The 27,852-nt window shown below is 34.5% G+C and overlaps 2 protein-coding genes across 12 annotated transcripts in view; one reads left to right on the top strand and one right to left on the bottom strand.

Moving 5' to 3' along the window:
- Positions 1-13,302, top strand: part of LOC111411650 (rho GTPase-activating protein 7-like) — a 33,983-nt gene extending 20,681 nt beyond the window's left edge. For 3 of the 10 annotated variants that reach the window (XM_023042174.1, XM_023042179.1, XM_023042184.1), the window contains 11 exons: positions 1,058-1,279; positions 2,053-2,394; positions 6,770-6,819; positions 9,286-9,346; positions 9,431-9,514; positions 10,167-10,280; positions 10,358-10,527; positions 10,654-10,723; positions 11,438-11,617; positions 12,344-12,642; positions 13,135-13,302. In XM_023042174.1, coding sequence (XP_022897942.1) covers positions 1,058-1,279; positions 2,053-2,394; positions 6,770-6,819; positions 9,286-9,346; positions 9,431-9,514; positions 10,167-10,280; positions 10,358-10,527; positions 10,654-10,723; positions 11,438-11,617; positions 12,344-12,526 — 1,476 coding nt within the window. In that variant the 3' untranslated portion in view covers positions 12,527-12,642; positions 13,135-13,302. Of the gene's footprint in view, positions 1-1,057; positions 1,280-2,052; positions 2,395-2,491; positions 2,566-6,769; positions 6,820-9,285; positions 9,347-9,430; positions 9,515-10,166; positions 10,281-10,357; positions 10,532-10,653; positions 10,724-11,215; positions 11,286-11,437; positions 11,618-12,343; positions 12,643-13,134 lie in introns of those variants that run through there. The other 7 variants (XM_023042175.1, XM_023042176.1, XM_023042177.1 and 4 more) reach the window with 7 other exon arrangements.
- A 456-nt stretch (positions 13,303-13,758) lies between these two features.
- Positions 13,759-19,373, bottom strand: LOC111411649. 2 transcript variants are annotated; one of them, XM_023042172.1, is made up of 4 exons: positions 18,921-19,372; positions 18,150-18,316; positions 15,136-15,240; positions 13,759-14,494 (listed from the first exon to the last, which is right to left on the bottom strand). In XM_023042172.1, the coding sequence occupies exons 1-4, from the start codon at positions 18,972-18,974 to the stop codon at positions 14,074-14,076; spliced, it is 747 nt and encodes a 248-aa protein (XP_022897940.1). In that variant the 5' UTR covers positions 18,975-19,372; the 3' UTR covers positions 13,759-14,073. The 2 variants fall into 2 exon arrangements, with proteins under 2 accessions (XP_022897940.1, XP_022897941.1); XM_023042173.1 differs by lacking the exon at positions 15,136-15,240 and having other exon boundaries at positions 18,921-19,373.
- Between the last annotated feature and the right edge of the window lie 8,479 nt (positions 19,374-27,852).

Genomic DNA, 27,852 nt, shown 5'->3' with positions numbered 1-27,852 from the left:
TTTCAGTTCAAGAATATGTAGATGCAGATTATGCAGGGGACTTGGATGACAGAAGGTCCCATACTGGTTATGTTTTCACACTCGCAGGTGGGCCCATATGTTGGAGGTCAATGGTGCAATCACTTGTGGCATTATCTACAATTGAAGCAGAGTATATGGCGACAACTGAGGCAGCCAAGGAATTATTGTGGTTGAAAGGGCTTGTCAGGGAACTTGGAATCAAACAAGATGGAATAAAGCTATACTGTGATAGTCAGAGTGCCATCTTCCTAGCTAAGAATCAGATTTATCATGCAAGAACCAAGCACATTGATGTGAGATTTCATAAGATAAGAGAGTTGGTTACTTCAGGAGAGCTGTTGTTAGAGAAGGTGCATACCTCAGAAAATGCAGCAGACATGATGACAAAGCCAATCACAATGGATAAGTTCATGCAATCAAGCATTGCTTGAACTTGATTAACATCTCTAGCTGTTAGAGAAGATGTGTCCCAACCCATTGGTCCTAAATGGTGTGATTTTTTCCAGGTTATGTTTTTTCTCCTAAGGGGTGAATATTCGCTAAGGTGGAGATTGTTGTGCATGTGGCTCATATAGAGTGGAACACAAGCCCTGGATCAAATGGGCCGATGCCGGCACGGAGCGGAGCGATGGCATCAGCCTTGCGCGGGTTTAATTCATTGTCTGGTTGTTAGGGATGCTGAATGGGTTGAGGGTGCGGGGGCAACGCCCCCGCGATACGATACAGGGGTATTTTCTGTATGAGCCTTAAAGTTTTATATGGGTCCAGGTTAGGGTTAGTATAAATAATATGTTGTAACCATATTTTTCACAACTGAATAAAGAAATCTCCGCTTCGCTCTTGTGGACGTAGGCACATCACCGAACCACGTAAAATTCTTGTGTTGATTTCCGTTTTCATCTCTTTAATATTGCGCATAAAATCCAACATGCTTGTTGATAGTTTTTAATCTCTGCATTTTTGTTTATTGACTGCTAGGTTAGTGTTATTACCATGTTTTCTATGTGCTTCAATATTTGTTATGCTACCTTTTCAGATTGATAGTCTGCATAGATGCTCTATATCTGTGGATTCTCAAACTGAAAACAGCGAGAGTGAAAATACAACTGATGATGAAAATCTAGATATAAAAGATGATGGTTATCATGATGCTGAAATTGAAGTCGACCCTGAAACAGATGATGATCATGATCGTGGACTCGGTGGAAAGTTAAGTGAAAGTAGTGGATCTGTAGCTGGCGATCTGTATGACCATAAGGTTCTCTCTCTTTTCCTCCTCTTCTTTGCATGCATGTCTATGTGCAAGCATTACTTCGAAGAGTTTACACTGGTGCACTTTTTATATCTAGTTTCCAACGCTGCTCTAAGAGTACTTGTTCAGATATATATTATTTTTTTCAGCTTTTAGATTCTTCTCGAAGCACTTTATTAAATATAGGGTAATAAGATAGTGTATATTAAAATGGATCAGAATCTGGAGAATTTACATCTCTTTTCAGCTGTCAGGTTATGGAATTACAATCCTGGAACCGTGGCTCCCGTCTGTTGATCTAGAAATGGTCAATGTGAAGAGACTACAGTTGATATATTTCCTACTTTAGGAATAAGCTTTATCTAATTATCTGTAAATGATTACAATCTGAAAAAATGAAAGTAATAAAGAAAAAGTTATAACAGAGCCTAAAATATTCAACGTATTATGTTGACAATATTAATTTATTTCCACTCATTTTCATATCAAGCATAATATAAGAACTTCTCTAGTAATCTGTGATAATTCTTTCCCTTTTCTCTTTTTCACTTCTAACAGATAGTAGGCATTTTCACAGCAACTGAAACAAGTTTCTAGGCTAACTTTTTATCATGGAATGTGCACTTTCAGATCTCAAGGATTAATTTTTTTAGTTCATAAATAAAAAATCACTGAGGTCTGCTCAAGTATGTCAGCTGCAAATGTTGCACCAAACTACCGTAATCTTGTGCCCTCTATTTACTGCAGTTGCAATTTGACTTCACATTTTTTATTTCCAGGTCAATGGAAATGATGATTCAGATGTTGGACCTCGCACAGAAAATCAGACTTTGAGAACAAAATCAAATCTAACAGTAGACCCAAAACCTCTTGGAAATTCTAACATCTCAATTAATGAGCAACTAGACCAACATAAGGAGGCTTGTGAAAACTTGACAGATTTTTCTACAGATTTACCTGGTAATGAGTCTCAGCGATCCGTAGGAGAAATTTTGTCATCTATGGATCAAGAACTACATCTATCTGTTCCTGGACCTGAGACATTGGTTGAGAAGTCAGCAACCAAACATACAAATTCCAATCTCAATGTCAAGAGCTCGACATTTTGGGGAAGAAAAAATGTAGGTTTTCCAGTTGATTTTCAATGTCTTGATGCTTTTTTTTTTTTCTTTTTATTTTATTTTTTGATAAAAAACTGATTGAGAATTAGAATAGCAGGAGAAGCACCCTGAGGGGTGGGATTGGTTTCTTGATATTACTTACCTACAGAGGAGGAAACTTCACACTAACCAGTTATGATGCAGATACGTGTGTCCGACACAATACGTTTCGAATACGTCAACACGTGATTTTTCAAAAAAATACCAACACGACATGTCGATTAAATTCTTTAAAAATCTTCATTTGTATAGTATAAATTTGATTTTATACTTGTTATTAATTTTATTTTTTTATTATTATAATTATTTTTTTAAATCTTTTAAATATGAGTACCTATTTGTTATTTCCTCATAACTCTGAGTTAAAAATATGTAATATTTTTAATAAAAAATGAAAAAATGTTTATAGTAGAGTGTATGAGGAGTGTTGGTATCGTCGGACACGAACACGCTACCCTAATTGAAGTATCCGTGCTGCAAAGCTAACTAGTGATTATAATTGAGAATAAACCTAATCAAATTGCTTGGAATTTGACTTAACTGATTAGCTTTTCTTGATTCTTGTTTAACTTCGAAATCATTTCCCTTTTTTTTCATATATAACATTGCCAAAGATGGAGGCAACGTACATTGATTATTTTTACTTTCTGGTTTTTGTTGTCCCTAAATCAAACATTTTCCCTGTTGTAGTTGATATTTTCCATTACATGGATATAGAAAAACACATCCTCACACATTTGTTTGTAAACTCGTCAAACATTGTTCACAACAGTAATCTTTTTCCATTCCCTTCATTTTGAGCCTCGAGCTGTACCTTCACAGCTTGATTTTACTGGGCCAGCATGAGATAGTTTAAATTTCTATTTTCATTTTATGGCTGCTCCTGCAAAGTCCTTTTTAAGAGATTAGAATTTGATGCAGGGTAAATAGAAAGAAATAAGAAGGAGAGGGGAGGAGAAGAGAAGAAGGGAAACCGGGGGTGGTGAAGAATGCAGAGGCAAGGGAGAAGAAGAAGAGAGGAAAAACGGGGGCTGTAGAAGCCAACTTTTATTCAATCAATTCATCGTCCAAAATTACAAACCAAGATAGGTTTAAATAATAAAAACCTAGAAATATAGGGCTAAGCCCATTATTTAAGTCCTAACTAAAATACGTAAACTTAAATAAAAGTTCAACTGAAACAATAATAAAAGTCCAACTAAAATACTGAAACAATAATAAAAGTTCAACTATAATGATGTCCTCATCAACTCTCCCGGGGTGGGAGAAAACTCGACCTTGTCGAGTGGATATATCACCGTAGACTCTTGTCAATCTCCCAACCATAAGCTGAGTGGTTGGGCAAGTTTCTTCCGGCGTCTGTAGAAATGCGTCAGTGGCAGTCTGAACCTGGTGTCCTCATCAACTCCCCTCGGGTGGACGGGAGGCGATCTGGGCCAAGGAAGATCCTGCTGACTCCGATAAAGCTCTAGCAAATCTGGATCCAAATGCTGTAGTGTCTCCCTGGAGATCCATGCACAATCAGAATCTGGTCGACCAACCCAACGAACAAGGAAGCGCTAAACCTCTCTATCATTAGTGAACACAGTTTCTTCATCTAAAATAGCATCAATTTTATCTGTGTGTGCTGTGAGAGGTGGTAGTGGGTTAGAGGGGGCCAAAGAATTAGGATCAAGGTCCACAAAAGGAGGTAACAGGGGATCATCTGAGGGAATGAAATGGCCTTTATAAGCTACAAGGTCTTCAACATTGAAAGTATGGTGGTAACCAATGTGGGATGGAATGTCCACAATATATGCATTTGGACCAACTTGTTTTAAAATTTTAAAAGGACCAGCACTACGAGCTTGCAATTTGGAGGCGGGTCCATGTAGACGCCGCTCTGGCCTAATGCGAACCATAACGTAATCCCCAACATTAAACTCAATATGTCGTTTATGTAAATCAGCTTGTAGTTTATAAATTGCATTACTAGCTTCAAGTTGTTTATTGATCTCAATGTGCAAATCACGAAGGTGTTGTGCAAATGCTTCGGCTGATACTGACACTCTAACCTGTGGGGACATAGGGATGAGATCTAATGGTTTCCTAGGCTTGTACCCGTGAACGGCTTCAAATGGACTCATACCTGATGAACGATTTACGGAGCTATTATACGCGATTTGAGTGACAGTATGGATTAAATCCCAATTTCGAAGGTTCTCCCGGACCAGACAATGTAATAAGTTACCAAAACTCCGATTAACAACTTCGGTCGGACCGTCAGTTTGAGGGTGGTAGGCTGTAGAAAATTTTAATTCGGTACCCATCTTATGCCACAAAGTCCTCCAAAAATGGCTAGTGAAGCGAACGTCCCTATCGGACACGATGGTCTTGGGAAGCCCATACAGTTTGACAATCTCATTAAAGAATAACATGGCAACCTTGGACGCATCCGATGTTTTGCTACAGGGGATAAAGTGAGCCATTTTCGAGAAACGATCGACAACCACGAAAATAGAATCATGCTTCTTTGGGGTGCGTGGCAGGCCTAGCACAAAATCCATACTAACGTCTTGCCAAGGACAATTGGGGACGGGGAGAGGAGTGTATAGGCCTGTGTTCTGCTTCTTCTGTTTGGCCAATTGACAAGTGTTACATGTACTAACAATTTTAGCCACATCTCTCTTTAAACTAGGCTAATAGAATTGGCGTTCAACCTCCTCAATGGTCTTATCACGCCCAAAGTGACCGGCTAACCCTCCCGCGTGAATTTCCCTCACTATAAAATCTCGCACTGAAGTTCGAGGGATGCACAATTTATTGGCTCGAAAGAGGTAACCCTTCTCAAGTCGAAAGCCATCTGTGCTGTTTGGTCGTCCTCCTTGCAAATCGAGAAAGACATCCTTAAAATCTGGGCATGCCTCATAATCTTCCTTAAGCCTTTCAAAACCAATGACTTTGACACTCATGATCGACAAAAGGGAGACACGACGACTTAACGCGTCAGCTGCTTGGTTCTCCACGCCCTTCTTGTGTTTTAAAACAAATGAATAGGCCTGCAAATATTCAACCCAACGTCCATGCCTAGAACTTAATCTCTTCTGAGAGTTGAGGTTAATTGCTTGGGTCACTGGTTAGAAGTAGCCGACGGGTGGTCGATTGGATGTTGAAGTCGGTAATTGGTGGGAGTCGCCTGCGTCTGAGAGGATGGCGACTGTTGGGGGTATGGTTGGACGTTGCGGCTGGGAGTGAATTTGGGTTAATCGGCGAGAGTTAGGGCTGGTGGCGAACGGAACGACGACGACTACTGGGAAGCAGGGAGACGGCGGTGAGGATGACTGCGACTGTCACTTTGGTGTGTGGGAATACATGTGTAAGCTGCAGAGGTTAATGGGTTGCGGTCTGTCAATTTTCAAGGTGTGAATGGGGAAGGTGACGGTCACAGGTGAGTTTGTTGTTGTCTGTAAATTTTCAGTGCGGGAGTTGGGAGGTGATGGTCACTGGTGGTATACTGTATGTTCGTTGGAGAGGGTTGACGCAGAGGGTGGAGGTCGCTTTGGAGGTGGCGGCCGAGAATTTCTTTTTGGGGTTGCGAATTGGGAAGAATTCCAGCAGCGACCATGGTGGACTGGACGTTGACAGTTACGGGCAGGGAGTGGTGGTTTATGGTGATGGCGGTTTTGGATTTTGCAGTGAAAAATTCCCAAGTTTCGCTCTGATACCAATTTGATGCAGGGTAAATAGAAAGAAATAAGAAGGAGAGGGGAGGAGAAGAGAAGAAGGGGAACCGGGGGTGGGGAAGAACGCAGAGGCAAGGGAGAAGAAGAAGAGAGGAAAAACGGGGGCTGTAGAAGCCAACTTTTATTCAATCAATTCATCGTCCAAAATTACAAACCAAGATAGGTTTAAATAATAAAAACTTAGAAATATAGGGCCAAGCCCATTATTTAAGTCCTAACTAAAATACGTAAACTTAAATTAAAGTCCAACTGAAACAATAATAAAAGTCCAACTAAAATACTGAAACAATAATAAAAGTCCAACTATAATGATGTCCTCATCAGAATCCAAATACTATTTGCTTTAAGCACACTTGGGTTATCACATCTTATTTAAGTTTTTGAAGCCAGTCCGTTGATTGATAACTGGTTTGTGTCTTGATGAGCCAAATTTTATATTAATGGATGCTATTTGGATTGTAGATTCCCCAAAATGATGGATCATGAAAATTAGGTATAGCATATAAAATTGATTACAGGAACCAAGATAATTTACTAATGCAAGTTGAAAATTATTTATCTATATTGGTAATTTTCCTATTTATTTATCTGATCTGATACTTTCCTTCTCGCAGACCCAAAAATCACCTTCAACAGAATCTATTGATTCTTCTGGGGAGGAAGAGTAAGATTATCTTATCTTACATATTGATGTGTTGTGCAAAATCTGCCAAATTTTTGTCCTTTATTAAGACCATGTGATATAAATATGTTACAAATTTTACTTGAGTACACTGAAAATCTGCTTTAGTTGAGAATATTCTTGTAGCTGTTTAAAATTGGTTTGATATCTAAGATAAGAAGGAGTTTATCGCCATCCTTCCTCCCTGACTCAAAAGAGGAACATTATTGTTTCCAATTTCAACTCTTGGTTTTTATGGTCAAAGAGATAAATTTATTGCGTGAAATTCGTAAACGTGGGCTGCATTATGTTTCTATGAGGTTCTTTTGATTAGTATTATGCTTGGTGTTCTGTTGCACAATGCTCATTTTTCTCGTCTTTACTTTTACTGCGCTGTTATTGTCGTGTCTTTAGATGTGGAATTTCACCATATTCCCTTTTTTAACCTGCTATATTATTTTTATGGTGAAGATGGGAAATTTGAGTGTCACATTATGACATGATGTTATTGGTAACGCTTAACTTGCTATTTATAGATGTATATCAAATAGATTGAAAGAACAATGTTACAAACTATGCCTTATTCGCATGAATCCTATCCGCCACTTCGTTTGATATGTTGCTACATTGACCTAGATGATTTAGTGAATCATATCACATCACTCTCATAAAGACGACCTTTATTAGTTTTATGTAAGACATGCCCTATCATCTCTGTCCTTCACTTTGTTGCCCTCAATGTTGCCATCTCTCTCTCTCTCTTGATAGATAATCAAATATTTTATTAATCAAGAATAATACACATGAATTAATTTATACAAGAAAGAAACAACACAAAATTGGGCAACCCATCTATACGAGTAATAGCCGCCGCATTAAATCAAGTATACAATGTCAAATAAAATAATTCTTTAATCTACTTTGTTCTCCGTGTATGGTCATCAAAATAGCAGCTGTTTCTTTCCATCCACACATACCATATGATGCATCCTAGAATAAGGTCCCAAAGAACCTTACTATCCTTGTTACAAAATTTTTTCATCCGTCCATTCAATACATCTTCCATAGGCCACGGTAACACCCAATCCATGTGTTAAGAAGCCATAACATCGTTCCACAACAAATGAGCATTGTTACAGTGATTGAACAAATGGTCAACCGTCTTCCCATTCCTCCTACACATAAAACCACTCCGTAACATAAAAACCCTTATTCGAAGGTTATCCACCGTTAACACCTATTTCCTCACAACCGTCCATAATAAAAATGTCACACTGGTGGGGTCAAATGAGCTTTCCACTGATAAGGATCTAAAATAAGTGCGAATTGAGAAAATACCATCTCGTGCCAACTTTCACCTACCACAATCATCCTTTCCTACCGTGATGTGCACTTCATACAAAAAGGCCAGAAGCAGCGCATAATAATCCAATTCCTAGTCCTGCAGACCCCTCCCGAATATATCTAAGACATTATTCACCATAGCAGACGTCATCAAAGAAATACAATACAGAGAAGGAAATCCCACTCTTAACGGCTAATTTCCACACCAACAATCTTTTCAAAAAACGGATAGTATTACCATTCTCCACCTCAAACATCAATCTATCCCGAAAGTCTCTCCACCCAAGTCGGATATACCTCTATAGACTCACCCCATAAGAACCGCGAACCTAGACTGAGCACCATCCCCCTTTATAACACCATATTTCGCCTTTATAATTTTTCTTAAGAAACTCTACCTCTCCACTCCGAATCGTCACAATCACTTACCAGCAAGACTTTACTCAACAATACAAGGCTTCTCAATCCAAAGCCCCCATTTCTTGTGTGAGAACAAATTGCATCCCAATTAACCAAGTAAAGTTTCCTATCTTCCCCTAACCCTTCCCAAAAAAACTTCATTTGAATCATCTCTAATCTTTTTGCCATTGAAGCAGGGATAGGAAACAATGACAAGAAATAAATAGGAAGATTCGATAGGGTGGATTTAATGAGGGTAAGACACTAAGACGGCCTTCCTTTGAGAGATACATATGCTTCCAACTCACTAACCTCCTCTCAACCCTTTAATATCTTCTTTTTTATCCATTCTTGCATGGTCACACCTCCATCCTAATTTTCATTCATCTTATAGAATTTCTGTACTCCGATAACCCCGAGCAGTTCTCCATTTTGTGAAATCCACTCTAATTACTTGCATTGCATCCTCTTCTGATCTTCTGTCCTTATTAGCAATTAAATTTAAATACCTACTTCTACTTCTGTATTTGTCGAGGAAGATCCTAGTGTTAAATTTTTCTTTTTTATTTTTTTTATACCATATTCTTTGACTCTGTTTACTAACAATTCATTACTATACCAGTTTTCCCTTGCTTTCTTTTTGGCAAGCCACGGAGGACTCTTCCATCAGCAAAGTTAATCCTTTTGGTTTGCCTTTTCAATTAAATGTGATGATTTTGTTTGCAGAATTGCCATCCAGAGATTGGAGCTTGCGAAGAATGATTTACGTCACAGGATTGCGAAAGAGGTAAATCTAGCTTTTAGCAAGTGCAAAGCTGAGTATCACCTGTATAATGTTTGCCCATACGATATGATTGCTCATCCATGTTAGGCAAGAGGAAATGCAATTTTGCAAGCTAGCTGGCAGAGAAGGAAGCAAGCTTTGCATGAACGTCGTTTGGCACTCAAACAGGATGTATGTGTTGGTTCTACTAATTCAAATATATAACTGTTTTTTTTCCTAACATTTTTCAATATATAAAATTGAGCTGCTCCTTGTTAGCCCTTTCCAGTTATGATCTATAGTAAATTACAACCAACTTGCTTCAGATTTCGGCAAGTATGGGGGTCCTCAGCCAATTCCTAATCAACAATGTCAATGAATGCTTAATTTTGAATCTTTATTTTCTTAGGAACTACTCCATGTAAACAGACAATTGCAAACTTTGTAGTAGTTGGTTGTGTAGTTGGTTGTGCGCCCCTTCCTTTCTTTTTACCCTGTTGCTCTTGAGCGCTATCTCATGTTCAGGAGGCAAGTAGATCTGCACGATTGCTTGAAAGGGTCAAATGATTTTGATATTATATTACAATTCTGAAGTCAAGTTTAGAACTATGAATCCAATTTATATCATTCTTTTTGAGGAAGTGAACCATTTAAACAAAAACTGAAGTAATTTGTTCTATTTTATGCTTTCTTGGATAAGGCTTTGTCATCTCATAACTTTGAAAAGAAGGCTTTCATTGGATTTTAGTGGCTTGATACAATCATGACATTACAAACACACACAACCTTATCTGTGCCTATCGCTGCAGTGCATGCCAACTGACTTTGTTGGCTTCTACCTTAGGTTGCAAGACTGCAAGAACAGTTGCAAGCTGAGAGAGATTTACGGGCCGCACTGGAAGTTGGCTTAAGCATGTCTTCTGGACAGTTTTCTGGCTCTCGTGGAATGGATTCTAAGGTATTTGTCAATCTTCAAAACCTCCAATTATATAACAATTTTGTAGAATTTCTTATGTGTTTTATGAAACTATAAAGACAAGGGCTGAGCTTAAGGAGATAGCTCTTGCTGAAGCAGATGTGACTAGATTGAAACAGAAAGTTGCCGAACTTCACAGTCAACTAAATCAGCAATGTCAGCATCAATTTGGCTCTCTCTCTGATGAACATGATCATTATCAGCATGCTGCCAATCATAGTTCTCCAAGGTGAGTCAAAATCCAGTTATTTCATCTCTACACACTTATAGTTCCTTATGGACTTGACATGTTTCTTATACCAGAATATATAGCATGTCAATATCTTGTATTGAAAAAGCTTATCTTCCCGTGCAGGAAATATTTTCAGCAAGATTTTGACACAACCCTTGCTTTTGTTAACCATGAAAGAAAACAAAGAACAGAGGTGATTGCACATTTTTATTTGTTAATTCATTTTCATTTATTATAATGGCTGTTATACACAAATTTCTGCCTTTTTTCGGTCAGTTAAAATGAACAGAGATGAATGATTACTTGGCGTTTTATGTGAAAATTTATGAAATAACCACAGGATTGAATCTAACTTGTTATTGTTGTTATAATAACAGTAACTAACTATCTATATTTTATTTTTTTGTGTGAACTTCTATTTCTCGCAAGTAGGATCAGGAAGGTTCATTAGAAAAATGCAAAGCATACAATCATTTACGCATAGGGAGTCAATTCTTTTGTTCGTATAGCATTTTATATTGATAAAAAATGTTCACAGATTGACAAATTTACAAAAACGAGAGTTGGAAGACAATAGAGAGTGGAATTAAATACTATAGGAATTTGCAGTTCCTACAGCTTATAACTTCATTGAATTGGATTGAATTATACTCTTTATTGATTGTCTGATCATTCTTCAAACTAGGACTTGCATATCCTACACTACCCAGAAATTTGCTTTAAAGTCAATGGATTCTGCATTCGGGGATCCAAAGGTCATTTTAGCTGACTGTAATGGAATTCAACAAAATGAAATTGCCTATGTCCATTTGAATATTTGGATGGAATACTATAAATATACAGTTTTGTCGTATTAAACTTTGACGTTGTTAATCACAGTTTATGAATATAATACTCTAAATCTTAGTGGCTTCAGGAGTTACTAGGGCCAAATTTGAGGAATATTAAGGTGCAGGAATTAACATCTGGCAGGAAGCCAACAAGTTTGAGTGATTCTAAAAGTAATGATGCGTCCACAAGTTTATCTATGGGCGACCTTTGTGCTGTCAATTCTGCATCCATACCTTCTACTTCGAGGGCAGCAGAGGTATGACTTGACATATTTTCTCAGGCCTTTGGCCTACCCCTAAATGAAAAGCTAGAAGCCTGAAGAGCCTCTTAGAAAAATATAGGATAGGAACCAAGACAAGTGATTTTCAGGCTGAAAACCAATGATTTTGTGTTCCCATTATATCATCTAGTTTTTATTTTTATATAAAATTTGTATTTGTTGAAGTCCTCGTGGGGGAGGGGTGAGCATTACTCAGTTCCCAAAACTCTTAAAGTCCCTGTTTGCTTTAGTTAAAATTCAGATCTTTAGTGGATATTGATAAAAGCTGATAAAATGTGGGGTTGAAAAATTGATCAAAGTTGTGGGTCCCACAAAATATATGGTTAAAAATGAATTTTAGAAGACGGCAAACCTCTATTAAATTGGCATATTGCTCTTTCTTATCTAATTTTACGAAGCTGGATTTTGATTCCCAACTTGAAGTGAGGCATGTTTTCGTGAGTATCACGTGATGATTAACGGAGATTTAGACTTTTCTGTTGCTAGAGATTGATTGTGGACCTATAACAAATTGTTGTGGACCAACTTGTTACTTTTACAAATAGGTTGTGGACCAATGCTTCAAAATTTTCCTTCTTAACGGTCTTTATGACACGAGTTAATCAGTATCTTGCAACAAAAAACACAATATTCTTGTGCCTTCTGATCCTAAGATCCTAAAATATTGTGCCTTTTGATCCTAAGATCCTATATTGGTTGCAGGTGATGGATTATCCGAGACATCCCTCAGCAGCATCCTCGACCTTGGTAGAATTGACGACACGTCTCGATTTCTTCAAGGAAAAGAGATCCCAGCTAATGGAGCAACTCCATAGCCTGGATCAAAACTATACAGCAAAAACTCAAGATTTTCTGTATAAACCCTCATCTCCTCCCTGGAACTGATCACAGCTCATGTAAGTGTGTCAAGAACAGCAGATAACTAACATCTTATCATCTGTATATTCTTTGTGCAGCAGTATTTATACACCCGTATTTCGTGTTTTATCTATTTACTTGGTATTTTCTGTTGGAAAAAATTCCAACTTTGGGGCCACACATGTACATTTATTAGAATGTGTGGTGCTATTTTAAATCAAATATAGTCGATAAAGTGATCCATTGGATTTAATTTTGGACTATTGGGTATTAAATTTTATGGGATTAAAGTGTAGAGACCAGAAGGTGTTATTATGAATTGATGAGGGGCCGATTTGAAATAACTTAAAGTTAATAACTGCCAATAGCAGTTATTTTAAAAGTGGTTATGGTCCCCAATTTGAACGTGATTTTTCTTTTGAAAAATCTCTGCATCCCCATCAACAGAGACTTTGAAGAAAACCAAGAGGAAGGAGAATCACGTATCAATTGGAAGATCAAAACCCAATTAAAGCAGTAATATTCATGGATCAAGGTATGTTTCCGCACTTTTTGTTGTCTCTTTGATTTCAACATGGAATTTATGATTTTATGGAAGGATTTTATGAATATGGTTCCTTTCAAATTTATGCAACATTTTCTCCACTTTTATTCGTGCTGTTTTTGGAGAATACCTGAGAATGTAAATTAGTTATCTACGGCATGGAATCCATAGTAAAACAATCTTTTGTTTGTATGCACGGTTGTAAACCCACGATTTTGTTTGTTAAAACATAATGTTTGTAGTTTTTGCATTCTGTTAATTTGATCATAGGCCAATTGTTGTCTTTGTTAAAATTTAATGTTGACGATGCGTCCTTATTATTATTTTTTCCCCCCTAAAAGAAAAGAACTAATTATTTAGACGTGTCTTGAAAGAAGCTGGTCTTTCAATTGACGTAGATTCAATGATATATCCACATTTGATGTTACAAAAATTGATACATGCGGCCTCTCCTCGCTATGAATATCATTCCATTCACAAAATGATGGCAGCTAATTTTAATAAAAATGTGATAATTTGAATTTGAAGTACCTCCATTGCTCAAATTTTAAAAAAATCATAAATTTCGACTTCATAAAAAAGTAGGGCCATCATACTTGTTTGACGTAGTGTATATCATGTTGGCGATCGGTTTTCTGAAACCACCCATTTCTCTTCAGAACGTGGTTGTTCTCTGATATCAACTGACGCGGTAGCAAAAACATAACAAAACGACAACAGCAATTCATATGGAATTATCATGGGTAAGTCTTGATTCATGCATGTTAGCACTAACTTTTTAGTACAAAAGAGAGACTTCAACAAATAAGCCAGACATTTAACAGAATCTAAATCAGAAGTTACACACTAAAACTAGCAAATGTACAGTACATAGGCAACAGCAACTAAATCTGGATAGGCACAGCATGGGAAACATACTAATAAAAGCCCAGACCTTTAAAGTCAGCATACTATCCTTATTCGTCAAACAAATGAATGGAAATACTGTACAAAACGTCTGGTTGCCCCAGAGAGTATGGTTTGTTCACCCTCAGGTGCGACCAAACCGAACCAAATGCTGCTGATGCTTGGCGGCGGCTGCCATGTCGGCAGCTTCACGCTTCAGGGTCCGTTTTGCACGTCGCCCAACAGGTTCCTTAGCAGCAGCAGCAGCAGCAGCTTCTTTCTTCTTCGGCTGACGAGATGGGCCAGCACCGGAATCCTGAAAGTTCGGTCGAGAAATTGGTCGCGCTTCTTGCCTTCCTCCCCTAACATATCCATTGTCTCCCCATCTTCGATTACCGATGCGGAGACTAGAGGAACTACCCAAGAAGAAATCTTCATCCTCGTCCTCGCAATAGTAATCTTCAGTTTCTTCATACACCTCTTCTCGTTCCACCACAATCAAAGGCTTGAACCATGAGGCTCTTAGGAGGAGGCAGACACTCTCTTCGAACATGTAATCGTGAATGCTGTCAAAATCAGAATACTTTGATATCAACTGAGAAAAAATATATTCGTACCACTTAGATCTAACCTTAGTAATCATCCGTTCTACAAATAATTTCGTTATTTTCTTCTAAACAACAGGGCTGCCGCAAATTTTCTTATCTTACCTTTCCAGTTCTAACACATATTTAACTGAAATCAACTAGAGAAATCAAGCAGATCAAACACATTATTCATATTGCCTATAAAACTAACTAATGAACCAATCCTCTAGGTATATCCAGACAAGAATAAGTTCTATTAGAAGTTCACTACATTCCCTATATACATGTATTAGTTAATTTTGATTTATCCAAATCCATGGCAGGCTCCAACCAGTCTACAAGATGATTGAGAATAAGAATCCTCCAAAAATATAAGGGTACAAAGTTTGATTCAACAGTCTAGTTCCAAAAAATCCTATATAATATTTGTTCGAATATAGTTACCTCAATAGTCATTCAAGTGTAGTTATGTCATTAAAAATAAGTTGCCTGGCAAATCAGAAATTACACATGTTCCCCCAATAAAATGTGCACGACTCCATGAATTAAATCGTGTCAACAACCCTTATCATACTAGTAACGAAATTAAGGGTTGCTAACAATTTAATTAAGGGAAATACCTTCCATCTAGTGAGCGATGGATATTCAGAAACTCAAACGGACTTTTACACTGAGGACATGTAGGTTCCTTTTTGTAAGAGGCCCATCGCAGGATGCATGTGACACTGACCAAAAAAATAACAAGAAACATCAATTGTGATCATAATTCCATCTATTTATAATTAGGTAACTAAAACATGTTCTAACTTCAGGTCCAAGAAACATTCTCATTGGAATCAATAAAAAGATATAGTAACTACCGAGTAGAATATCATATTCCTCATTAAATACAAATCATCTACCCTGCATTTGCCAAGATCTCAGGCTAAAGGAGCTATACAATTATTATATTAAGCCCTTATTTGATAAAATTTTAAGAAAATTTATAAACTTTTCAACTGATCAAAGTTTAATTTAAACCACACATCTTCATGGGAATAACAACTCTTATCCACTTACATTTCATCATCTTTTATCAAATTCGCTAAAACTAAGGATTTGCCACAACCCATAAATAGAAAATTAAATGAAAAAATATAGAAATCTATAAATCTCAAATGAACATGCATTGATTATAACATATTTGAGAATCACTTTTCATAAACAAAGTGGACCCGTCATTACCAATAGAGTAACAATGTGAGAGAAAGATGTGGTCATGAGAATAAATAAAGCCATAGTCTGGTGCTGCTTTTTTGCTTGATTTTAAGTGGAAATGTCACCCTTTTTTTCTCATTTGGGACCCACGCGTGAGAGAATGGGTCAACAATTACGGCGGCCAATGGTAGAAATTTTGATAAGAATCTGGGGAAAATCAGGCCCAGACAGATGCAAAATATGAAAGACTAATCAAACTTGAGTACTAGCATTTGGTAATGTAACAATTAAATGAGAAAGGAGAATTATGTTCAATCCTTCTGTCTTCTTACCCAGAAGCAGAACTTAATATACTTTCATATGTTGGAAAGATGAATACCTTTGTTTAGATGTGTTTTTTAATAGGAGAGCTGGTAAAGGGAATGAGATAGAAATATATGAAAATAGAAATGGCATGTTATTCAGGTGTGCTAATCATAAAGATAACCTTCTGCAGCAATACAAACCATTAAGCCCCTGTTTGATGGCCATTATTTGAGAAAAACAATGTTTTGAATAGTGATTTAGTAGAATGCATGGCTAAAAAGTAAGAAAAAATTTTGGATTTACATGCAAAATATTTTATCGTGTAGATGTGTGGTTGAAAAAAAGTACATAGAAAAAAGAGTTTTCAAAGAATGGTTGTCAAATGGGCTAAGAAATTCTAGAACTATGCATTGAGCTGATCTTCTAAATCCCATCGTTGAAATCATATTATAATAAAGTTTTGCACCTTCACGTGAAGATTATGGTTGCACGGTTATTATTACCCATTCATAGCTAGATTATGTGAATAGCATGAGCCAGGCTAATGCACCAAGTGCCTCAGCAAAATGAATCGCTCCAGAAGCAAGTATGCATGCTCGTAATGAAGGACGTGATCTAGTTACTAAGGTTAATCTATATAATATATTAAATATCACATCCAGTGAGAATATATTTTGGACGATTCTATCCTTAAAATAATTTAATTATTTCAATAATATCAAACTTTTTGTTTTTCAATATGTATTTAATTAATTCAATAATACCCTATATTTTGTCTTTCAATATGTATTTAATTTATTAATCATTTGAACCATTTGAATAATATTATCATTAATTCTTTTGTCAACGATTTAGATATGATGAATGTACATTTGACACAATCATTATCTTACTTTTCATTTTTCAATATGTAATTAATTTATTTAACTTTATTTAACCATATTTGATAGATTCATTACCTTTTTGTTTTCAATATGTATTTGATTTACTTAATCATTTAAACAATATAATCATAAATTATTTTGTCACTTATTTAGTGATGATCAATTTTACATTCGACAGATTCATTCCACATGATTGAATAATAAATAAAATTCATTAACATTTTTTGGAACAAAAGATGAATATTTTTAGAGTCTTCTTTCAATTGATTTATTTAATAAATGTTAAGATATAGAGAAGGAAAATGGGGAGACATAATGCGTATCTATAATAAATATTTCAATTGATATATTCAATGCATATTAAGCTAATATGAAGAAAGGATGACATTCGCTGAATACTCGGTTCAAATCAAAAATGATAAATGGGTTATTATAATAGATTTCGTCACCTATTTAAATTGTTTTCACAAACTGATTTTTATTTTCTTTGAATCAAAAGCTCATTCCAGATAAGCAATTTGGATTAATTATTTTTTATATCCTCACATCTTCAAATATTATTTTTATAGCACTTATAAAGCATTTCAGTTGCACGTTCAACTATGATTAGTATATTTAATAATATACAACTGCTATCAAAATAGGTGGGAGTTTAGTATTGACCCAATTCCTGATGCATTTTCTTTTACCTTCCCCCAAAAGAATCCAAAACCTAATACTTAATTCAGAATAAAACTTCTCTACCATTTTACTTCTCTTACAATGCCTAAAGCAATACCCCAAAAATGCTTTTAGATAAGACATTTATTAAGATGTGAAGCCTGGTAGCTCATAGTTGTCTTTATTTTACAAATACATCACCAAGTTATATTTTGCCCCAATTAGACAACCATTATTTGAAAACTCTTTTTTCTACCTACTCATTTTTAACCACGCATTCACACGATAAAATATTCTGCATATACTAAAAATCACTATTCAAGATATTGTTTTCCCAAATAATGACCTTCAAACCGAGCTTTTATTAATTTGTGCACCACACACCTTAAGTTTCATATCAAGTAACTATCTCAAATATAAACTTCAAATATTCTCCAAGATGTCATCCAGAGGCAAGGGGAATTACACTTGTCATACTCTATAGGCCCAGTTATACTGTATATGGCAATAATTTCATAATGATTCATGCAAACAATAAAAGCAACAAAAAATACAAGTAAATATCTAACTACGAGATTCAGACAAACCAGTAGGCATGCTCGCAACCTTTTACGAGAGCAGTTTCTGCAAGAACTATCTTATTCAAACATATTGCACAAAAACCATGATGATTAGTGTTGTTAGTATTGTTAGTCTCAGCCGCAACTTGGTTAATGTCCTCTGGTGCTGCTGTACAAGTTCCCTCCATTTTACACTGAAATTCACAACTTTAAACCAGTCAATGTACAAAACGAATCCAAATATCTATTCAGAAAAGGCAAACATAATTCTTTTAGGTTGAACTAAAGACCCCCAAACATATGAATGGTGAAAAACAAATTAACAAACGAAAGCATCTAAAGATCGAAAAATACTAACACCGACAATAGATTCACATCCCAAGGTAATAAATATCTTACCATTTATGATTAATAGATTATATCTAAGCAAATATTTTCCAACGAAAATGTGTTGAAATATTAAGCAAAATCAAGACAGATTTTTAGAAAACCAGTAAACAAAAACTCCAAAAGAAAATTCAACTGGACAACAACAGTATTGAAACCAAATCTTTATATATTCTCTTTCACCTCTGATACAAAGAAATTGATCTTTCTAACTAATTTTAACGATTTAAAGCAAAAAAAGATCCAATCAGATCAAAACCGCATAAAAAAACTCATTATTTTCATTCAAACGATCTAAAACAAGAAAAACTACATCGTGAAACCAAATTAAACCCGCAGAACAAAAATTCCAGCTTTCAGTTAAATCATTTCTTGGAATGCCCATAAAAAATTAGGTCGAAAAATTCGAACCTCTTCTTGGATTGAGAGACCCTGAAGATCCACTACTTCATCTGCTGAAGACATGACGATTTTCTTCTAATCTAAAAAGAAATTAAAAACCTAAACTATGAAAATATGAATATATACAAATAGGTTTTATATAATATGTTCAGATAATATGGCGTATCTGAAAGGGAAACCGCAGAATAATTCTGGTTGCAGAACGAAGTACAAGTAAGAGGCGATGTGGGTGGCTCTAAATAAAGGCGGTGATGCACACGGCAGCATATGCCGCATGGGCTGCCGCTGATTAATTATAGAAAATGAAAATTATGGATGTACCTCTTGCATCAGATACTGTACGTAATAAAATTTCCATTCATTTTTCCAGTCAAACGCATTAACGCGTTGAAATATTATTCATAATTATATATTTTTTTTCCCTTCTTAAATATAGTATAAACATAGTTATATCAACAATAAAATAGTCACGTCTAGAACAAGTTCAAGTTTTCTTATCGAGCAAGATTCGCCATCTTTCTTTATCTTTGTCATCACCAGAGCCTGAATAGCGCGCACTGCCGTCCCCTGACATTACATTACATTTTTCTCTCTCCTATTTTCAATCACACAATCTTTCATAAAATAATATTACACGTAAATCGAAAATTTTTCCTTCTTTTTCAACCACCCATTTATCAAACAGGGGCTTAACCGTTAATAGTATTGACCGCCTTAAGGTGCACCTAGACTCCCATATGCACGCCTTGATGCACATTATTAATATTTTTAGATTTCTTTTTTTACTACAACATAAATTTTTCAACTTTTATGTTAATTCGATTGAAAGACCCAAAAATTAATAATTATAAAATGTCCAACCAACTGCCGACAAATTAAAAGGTTCGAAAAGTTGATTACCCACTTATTAGTCCATTAATTTATAGAGTGCAACTCAAATAATTTTATTGTAAACTTAATGTATCTTTGGTTTGGTTGTTGCCTATTGTACTAATATATAAATAGTTACGTATATTTTATTAAGTTAATTAATCATTTTTCTATCTTTTACTAATTAATAAAAGTTTAAAACTCTCCGTATATTTCAATTAGTATTATTATAATACATTTTGTTTATTGTTCTAAAATATATTTATTTTACTAAGTTCTTTAAACATTTGGTGCTATATTGTATTGTTAAATGATTTTTAAATTGATTAAAAATTTAAAATAATATTAAAATAAGAAAACGTTTTTTTTTTTACGCTTTTTTACCCTTAAACCTCGTCTAAGTGCACATCAACTAAAGCTTGACCTTCAAGCATCGCCATATATTACGCTTTTTAGAACAATGATCATTACATGAAGCCCCAAGTTTTTACAATAGAGTAACAAGATTTATTGACGATGGAAATAAAACAAGAGACACAACAATAATTTTCACAATATAAGATAATCAAATCATCCATAATAACAACGTAAGTCATAATTGAAGTAGAAGGCTCGATCTACCGACTCAAATTTAGACTCTTGAATTCTTGCTAAAAGATTGTAAGCTTTGATCTTATCTTAATAAAAAAGATAAGTAGAGCTTAACTAACATGTTAAACTTCTCATCCCTTCTCTTCCACCGACGAATCTCTCGAACCTACAAGTTGTTGCTATCCCTCGTAGAGAATAGATAGAGGTCATTCCCGTAACGAAATGCAAGAGCAATAGGCAAAATCAAGGAACCTTTTGACTGATGGATTGATTAAATACAAAAATAAACTAAGAAATAGTGCGTAATTTTGTAAGTGTTATCTCTTAAATCCAATCAACTTTAGACAAACACTTTTAAGGCCCGTTTAATTATTATTTTTATCAAAATATATTTTTCTCTCTCTTCTTTTTAACCACATATTCTTTATTAAAATAATATTATACGTAAATAAAAAAATTCCTTATTTTTCCTCCACACATTCTCCATCAATCTACTATTCTAAAATTCACTTTTCTATAAAAATAGGTGTCAAACACTCTCTTAATATATATAATTGATGCAATTTTATGGCAGATCCATTATTTAATTAATACTCAATTAAAATAAATAGTAGAGTCTGTAATTCAAGTTCTGGTAATTTGTTAATTACAAGAAGTTGTGATTGTGAAATACATGAATATTAAATTATCCGTGATTGTAAGTAATAACGAGATACGGATATCGTTACTATAAATAGATCATCACTTGTGGCATTTCTTGCTTGTCATGTAATAGCTTATCTCGCATGCTAAAGTGTAATGATACTTAAACGAACACGTGAATATTTTGTTATGGAACAAACATTGGAGTCCCATTGGAGATATTCTACATAGATAAATATCTTGAATGTCAGCGGTTAATCTCTAACGTTTGGGAGTGGAATTAGTCCTTCGATTAGAGATCATTATAATGCTTTATACGAAGACAGACATACTTTGGTAATATTGAATGTTGCTCTGCCAAGGGCAGCTAATATGACATTGTTCGGCTATGTCAAGAATCATATGAAAATTGTTAACGATCAATAGAGGATTCGTTATTCTTAGATAATAAGAGATTATGATCTATATTTCATTATATTAAGTCGATAACGAAATCCTTGATCCTAGTATACTCATAAATCGAAAAGGAATTTTGACTTATATTGACTTAATAGTGGAATGAAAAATAACATTGATATTAAGATTGACACATATACATATCTCGTAATTGATCAGATCATATTGATGAAATGATTATAGTTTCACGATAAACGAACAAATTTAATTTTTGTCATACCACGTGACATTTTCTGTCACATGTATAACATAGAAGAACAAGATTTATCAATTAATTAATTGAGTTTGCATAATTCAACAAAGATATAACCTTCTATCATAATTTCTATTTAAGCACAAAGAAGATATTTGATGAGAATTGAAAATTTTGTTTAATTTCCCCTGATTAAATAAATTCCCAACAAATTTATAAATAAACACTTACCAAAAAAGTGATTTGCATTGGCCAAAAGGACTATTCAAATGGAGTTTTTCCCTTTTCTTTTGTTAAGTGGGCCAAGAATTCGATTAGATATAGTGGTAATTACACAAAATCCTAACATTAAAATCATGAATTCTAAAATCATATGGGAACTTTAATCTTTCAAAAATCAAATATAGCATATTTAAATATTAATGTTAAATATACATTTTATATCCCAAACCCTATAACTCTCTCTCTCTTCGTCTTCTCTCGCTCATCCTCCCCAGTAGCCGATGTTATTCATCTCCGACAACAACGGTGAGGTGCAGTGATTGATGGCGGCTGCGATGGTTTTTTTATTTTTTATTTTTTGCTAATGGCTGTTGGACGATGACTCTAGCGATAGGTGGTATGTGACGGTGGGCTGCGATGGTGGATCTAGCCAGGTGCAGTGGTTGATGGCGATTGCGGGTACGGTGGGGGTTACAGATCACAACGGGGATCACAAATGGTTGATGGCGGTTGCAGTTCGATGGATCTGTGTTGGTGGTTTTGGCGATTTGTTTTTCAGTGTTGCTCTTAGGTGGTGGCAATAATCTGGCAGCAACAGTGGTGGTGGTGTCGAATGCGGAGGTTTTCATCAGTATTGGTGGTGGTCATAAATTATTTGGTTGATTGTGACCATTAAATTGGTTAATCTGTGACCAATAAATAATATGTGACAAATGAAAAAAAATAAATTGTGATCGAAAAATAATGTGTGACCTAAAAAATTGTTAATCTGTGACCGATAATTTGTGACTGTATAATAAGTTGTGATTTGTAATATTTATAATTTGTGACCAACAAATAAATCGTGACTTATAAATTTTTCGATTTGTGACCGATGAACAAACTGTGACTTATAAAATTTTTGAATTGTGACCGTAAAATAATTTGTGATATAAAATTTTTGATTTGTGATCAAAAAATAATAAGTGGGGGACTAAATCATCAATTTGTGACCAAATTAAATAAATATGTGACTTAAATATATTTAACTAATATGTGATCAATGAAAAAGATAAATTGTGACAAAAAAATAATGTGTGACCTAAACTATTGTTAATCTGTGACCAATAATTTGATAATTTGTGACTGTATAATAAGCTGTGACTTGTAATATTTGTAATTTGTGACCAATAAATAAATTGTGACTTATAAATTTTTCGATTTGTGACCGATAAACAAACTGTGACCTATAAAATTTTTCAATTGTGACCGTAAAATAATTTGTGACATAAAATTTCTGATTTGTGACCAAAAAATAATAAGCGACGAATTAAATCATCAATTTGTGACCAAATTATATAAATACGTGACTTAAATATATTTAATTACTAAAATTAATTAATTAAACTATAAATGATTTTTTAATAAAAATCTGATTTTTGAAATTTGAAACTTGTTTTCTTGTTTTTAAAATGTAGCATAATTAATCTCTCACTTATGAAATTTTCCCTTAGATATATGAATCAAGCTTGTACATCGGTAAAAACACCGCAAACACGAAGCTGCGCCGAGGAAGCATAGCATTGCAAGGCCAATTGACAAGTATAGCACTACTTGGAGAGAACAAGTTGATCAATTTGAGTAACCTGTGCTTCTTAAACTCAAAGAACAAGTTTTTATTCAGTACTGCTGGCTGCCGTAACGTTTTAAAAATTCCTTCCCTTAACAGCTAAAGCAATTTGTTCAATTCTAGTCGTCAATCCCGTATCTAATTAGATCTCAAATCGAGGCTACTACTTACTGATTTCTAGATAATAGATTATATAATTGGCAAAGGTAAACCAAAGTAGCTAGTTCGTCTAGCCTCGTGTTCCTTCAACTCTAAGAAGCGATAGAATCCCTTCGCTACACTCAACTTAAAGGCACCTATGAACTCACTCACAAGAAAGCCACACTCAAGTAGGTCTGTCGAGCCCACATTCGAGAATAGGATCCTCACAATATGCCACATTAAGCTGTCCGCAACACCCGAAACACTATACAGCATTGATAACATGAGTGCCCTGAACAACCTCCTTATTCCTCCTCCTCTCGGCTAGTTCCATCCGGTCAGCCTCGATAAGGAAGTCACCATGATAAGTCGACGTCTAAGAAATTGTTCATTACTTACATAAGAAGTTCAGTGCTTTAAAAAAAGAATATGTGCTGTGTAAATCCGGAATGGGAGCTAAAGAGGAGAGACTAAATTCTCTTGCCAGTTTCTATATGCAATTAAACTCATTTCATGCAAAACCCTTGTCATTAACACAGCACAACGGTGCACATAAAATCTTGTGTAATACGTGTACATGTCATCATAATGTTAGCAGTTACGACCTAATCTCGATTCCAGTAGATATAATAACCATACGAAATCATGATTCGCACGAAGAAACTGTACAGATTAAGTACCTATTGCTGCCAAATGTTTGTACAAGATTATTTCCACATACATCAAGACCGGGAAAACGGTGCATAAAATGATCCGTAACACAACAGATTAAGCAGTGAAGTCGGGTTTTACATAACAAACGTTTTTACAGTTATGAATGAAAGACAACTCAAAAGTTAATCATCTCCAGCAGTGTTCCCTGTTTATAAGCAAGGGTGGACCCATGATGAAAGTTTAGTGGGGGCGAAGCTAAAAAACCTTGAGAAAATATCTGAAAACCTAAAAAAACTTGGAGAAAAACTGAAAATCTGAAAATGCAGTGAGGATGACCAACCCGGCTGGTCGTCAAGTAGGTCCGCCCATATTTATAATCTAAAATATAATGATCCACCTCACAACGCCCAAAAACAAGAACGTGCACACAGAAAGAAAAAACAAATCATACCAATTTTACACAATAAAATCGAAGTTAAACATGTAAAAGGTGATACTAATCAAGGAATTGTTTCGATAGACAACAAATTCCAAAATATGAACAAGCATATAGTATCATGATAGACTCTTGTACGCAGCTAAGTATGGACCTTAACCGAAATGTACCGCGCGCACGCTATATATATATATAGCCTTCACTAAATAGAGTTATGCAAAATACTCAATTTGTATTTAGAAAATAATAAAAGACGAGATTGGAGCGACTTCAAGGGAGTACCAAACGTCGTGATAACGCAACTGCTCATTTTTCTCCAATATCTTGCAAATGCTCGTCTAAAAGAAATCATGTCCAGTTCATACTAGATTAGGCCATAAACTATAAGCAAAACACTAGCTACTACAATAGCGAATTTCCAAAAGAAATCATGTCCAGCTACTACAATATTATTTTATTGAAAAATGTCGTCCAAAAGAAATCATGTCCAGCTAATACTAGATTAGGCCATAAGCTATAAGCAAAACACTCGCTACTACAATAGCCGGATCCGAAAATATTATTAGGACCATGTTTGACCCACATTCTTCAAAATATATATATATACATTCTTAAATAGTTATTTGATATCATTTCAACCACACATTCTTCAATAAAATAATATTACACGCAAATTCAAAATTTTTCCTTATTTTTTAATCACATTTACCATCAATACACTATTCAAAAATGCATTCGTATGAAAATAATGTAGCTCAAACAAGGGCTAGATCACACTGCACTTATAATGAAGTGATGCACAAATAATTGCATACCTATACAAAAAAAAGTACATAGAAAAAAGAGTTTTCAAAGAATGGTTGTCAAATGGGCTAAGAAATTCTAGAACTATGCATTGAGCTGATCTTCTAAATCCCATCGTTGAAATCATATTATAATAAAGTTTTGCACCTTCACGTGAAGATTATGGTTGCACGGTTATTATTACCCATTCATAGCTAGATTATGTGAATAGCATGAGCCAGGCTAATGCACCAAGTGCCTCAGCAAAATGAATCGCTCCAGAAGCAAGTATGCATGCTCGTAATGAAGGACGTGATCTAGTTACTAAGGTTAATCTATATAATATATTAAATATCACATCCAGTGAGAATATATTTTGGACGATTCTATCCTTAAAATAATTTAATTATTTCAATAATATCAAACTTTTTGTTTTTCAATATGTATTTAATTAATTCAATAATACCCTATATTTTGTCTTTCAATATGTATTTAATTTATTAATCATTTGAACCATTTGAATAATATTATCATTAATTCTTTTGTCAACGATTTAGATATGATGAATGTACATTTGACACAATCATTATCTTACTTTTCATTTTTCAATATGTAATTAATTTATTTAACTTTATTTAACCATATTTGATAGATTCATTACCTTTTTGTTTTCAATATGTATTTGATTTACTTAATCATTTAAACAATATAATCATAAATTATTTTGTCACTTATTTAGTGATGATCAATTTTACATTCGACAGATTCATTCCACATGATTGAATAATAAATAAAATTCATTAACATTTTTTGGAACAAAAGATGAATATTTTTAGAGTCTTCTTTCAATTGATTTATTTAATAAATGTTAAGATATAGAGAAGGAAAATGGGGAGACATAATGCGTATCTATAATAAATATTTCAATTGATATATTCAATGCATATTAAGCTAATATGAAGAAAGGATGACATTCGCTGAATACTCGGTTCAAATCAAAAATGATAAATGGGTTATTATAATAGATTTCGTCACCTATTTAAATTGTTTTCACAAACTGATTTTTATTTTCTTTGAATCAAAAGCTCATTCCAGATAAGCAATTTGGATTAATTATTTTTTATATCCTCACATCTTCAAATATTATTTTTATAGCACTTATAAAGCATTTCAGTTGCACGTTCAACTATGATTAGTATATTTAATAATATACAACTGCTATCAAAATAGGTGGGAGTTTAGTATTGACCCAATTCCTGATGCATTTTCTTTTACCTTCCCCCAAAAGAATCCAAAACCTAATACTTAATTCAGAATAAAACTTCTCTACCATTTTACTTCTCTTACAATGCCTAAAGCAATACCCCAAAAATGCTTTTAGATAAGACATTTATTAAGATGTGAAGCCTGGTAGCTCATAGTTGTCTTTATTTTACAAATACATCACCAAGTTATATTTTGCCCCAATTAGACAACCATTATTTGAAAACTCTTTTTTCTACCTACTCATTTTTAACCACGCATTCACACGATAAAATATTCTGCATATACTAAAAATCACTATTCAAGATATTGTTTTCCCAAATAATGACCTTCAAACCGAGCTTTTATTAATTTGTGCACCACACACCTTAAGTTTCATATCAAGTAACTATCTCAAATATAAACTTCAAATATTCTCCAAGATGTCATCCAGAGGCAAGGGGAATTACACTTGTCATACTCTATAGGCCCAGTTATACTGTATATGGCAATAATTTCATAATGATTCATGCAAACAATAAAAGCAACAAAAAATACAAGTAAATATCTAACTACGAGATTCAGACAAACCAGTAGGCATGCTCGCAACCTTTTACGAGAGCAGTTTCTGCAAGAACTATCTTATTCAAACATATTGCACAAAAACCATGATGATTAGTGTTGTTAGTATTGTTAGTCTCAGCCGCAACTTGGTTAATGTCCTCTGGTGCTGCTGTACAAGTTCCCTCCATTTTACACTGAAATTCACAACTTTAAACCAGTCAATGTACAAAACGAATCCAAATATCTATTCAGAAAAGGCAAACATAATTCTTTTAGGTTGAACTAAAGACCCCCAAACATATGAATGGTGAAAAACAAATTAACAAACGAAAGCATCTAAAGATCGAAAAATACTAACACCGACAATAGATTCACATCCCAAGGTAATAAATATCTTACCATTTATGATTAATAGATTATATCTAAGCAAATATTTTCCAACGAAAATGTGTTGAAATATTAAGCAAAATCAAGACAGATTTTTAGAAAACCAGTAAACAAAAACTCCAAAAGAAAATTCAACTGGACAACAACAGTA

This window comes from Olea europaea, chromosome 16 (assembly GCF_002742605.1).
Source record: "Olea europaea var. sylvestris chromosome 16, O_europaea_v1, whole genome shotgun sequence".
NCBI classification, from domain to species: Eukaryota; Viridiplantae; Streptophyta; class Magnoliopsida; order Lamiales; family Oleaceae; genus Olea; species Olea europaea.
Note: the sequence above shows the minus strand (reverse complement) of the source record. Positions and strands in the feature narration are given on the sequence as shown.

What these genes read in the sequence shown, in the direction of transcription:
- LOC111411649 (XM_023042172.1), bottom strand. Translation starts at nt 18,974, where the DNA reads ATGTCTTCAGCAGATGAAGTAGTGGATCTTCAGGGTCTCTCAATCCAA. An exon ending in GGTTGCGAGCATGCCTACTG is followed by an intron (nt 15,241 to 18,149) that starts GTTTGTCTGAAT and finishes TTTTTTGGTCAG; the next exon opens with TGTCACATGCATCCTGCGAT. An exon ending in CATCGCTCACTAGATGGAAG is followed by an intron (nt 14,495 to 15,135) that starts GTATTTCCCTTA and finishes TGATTTTGACAG; the next exon opens with CATTCACGATTACATGTTCG.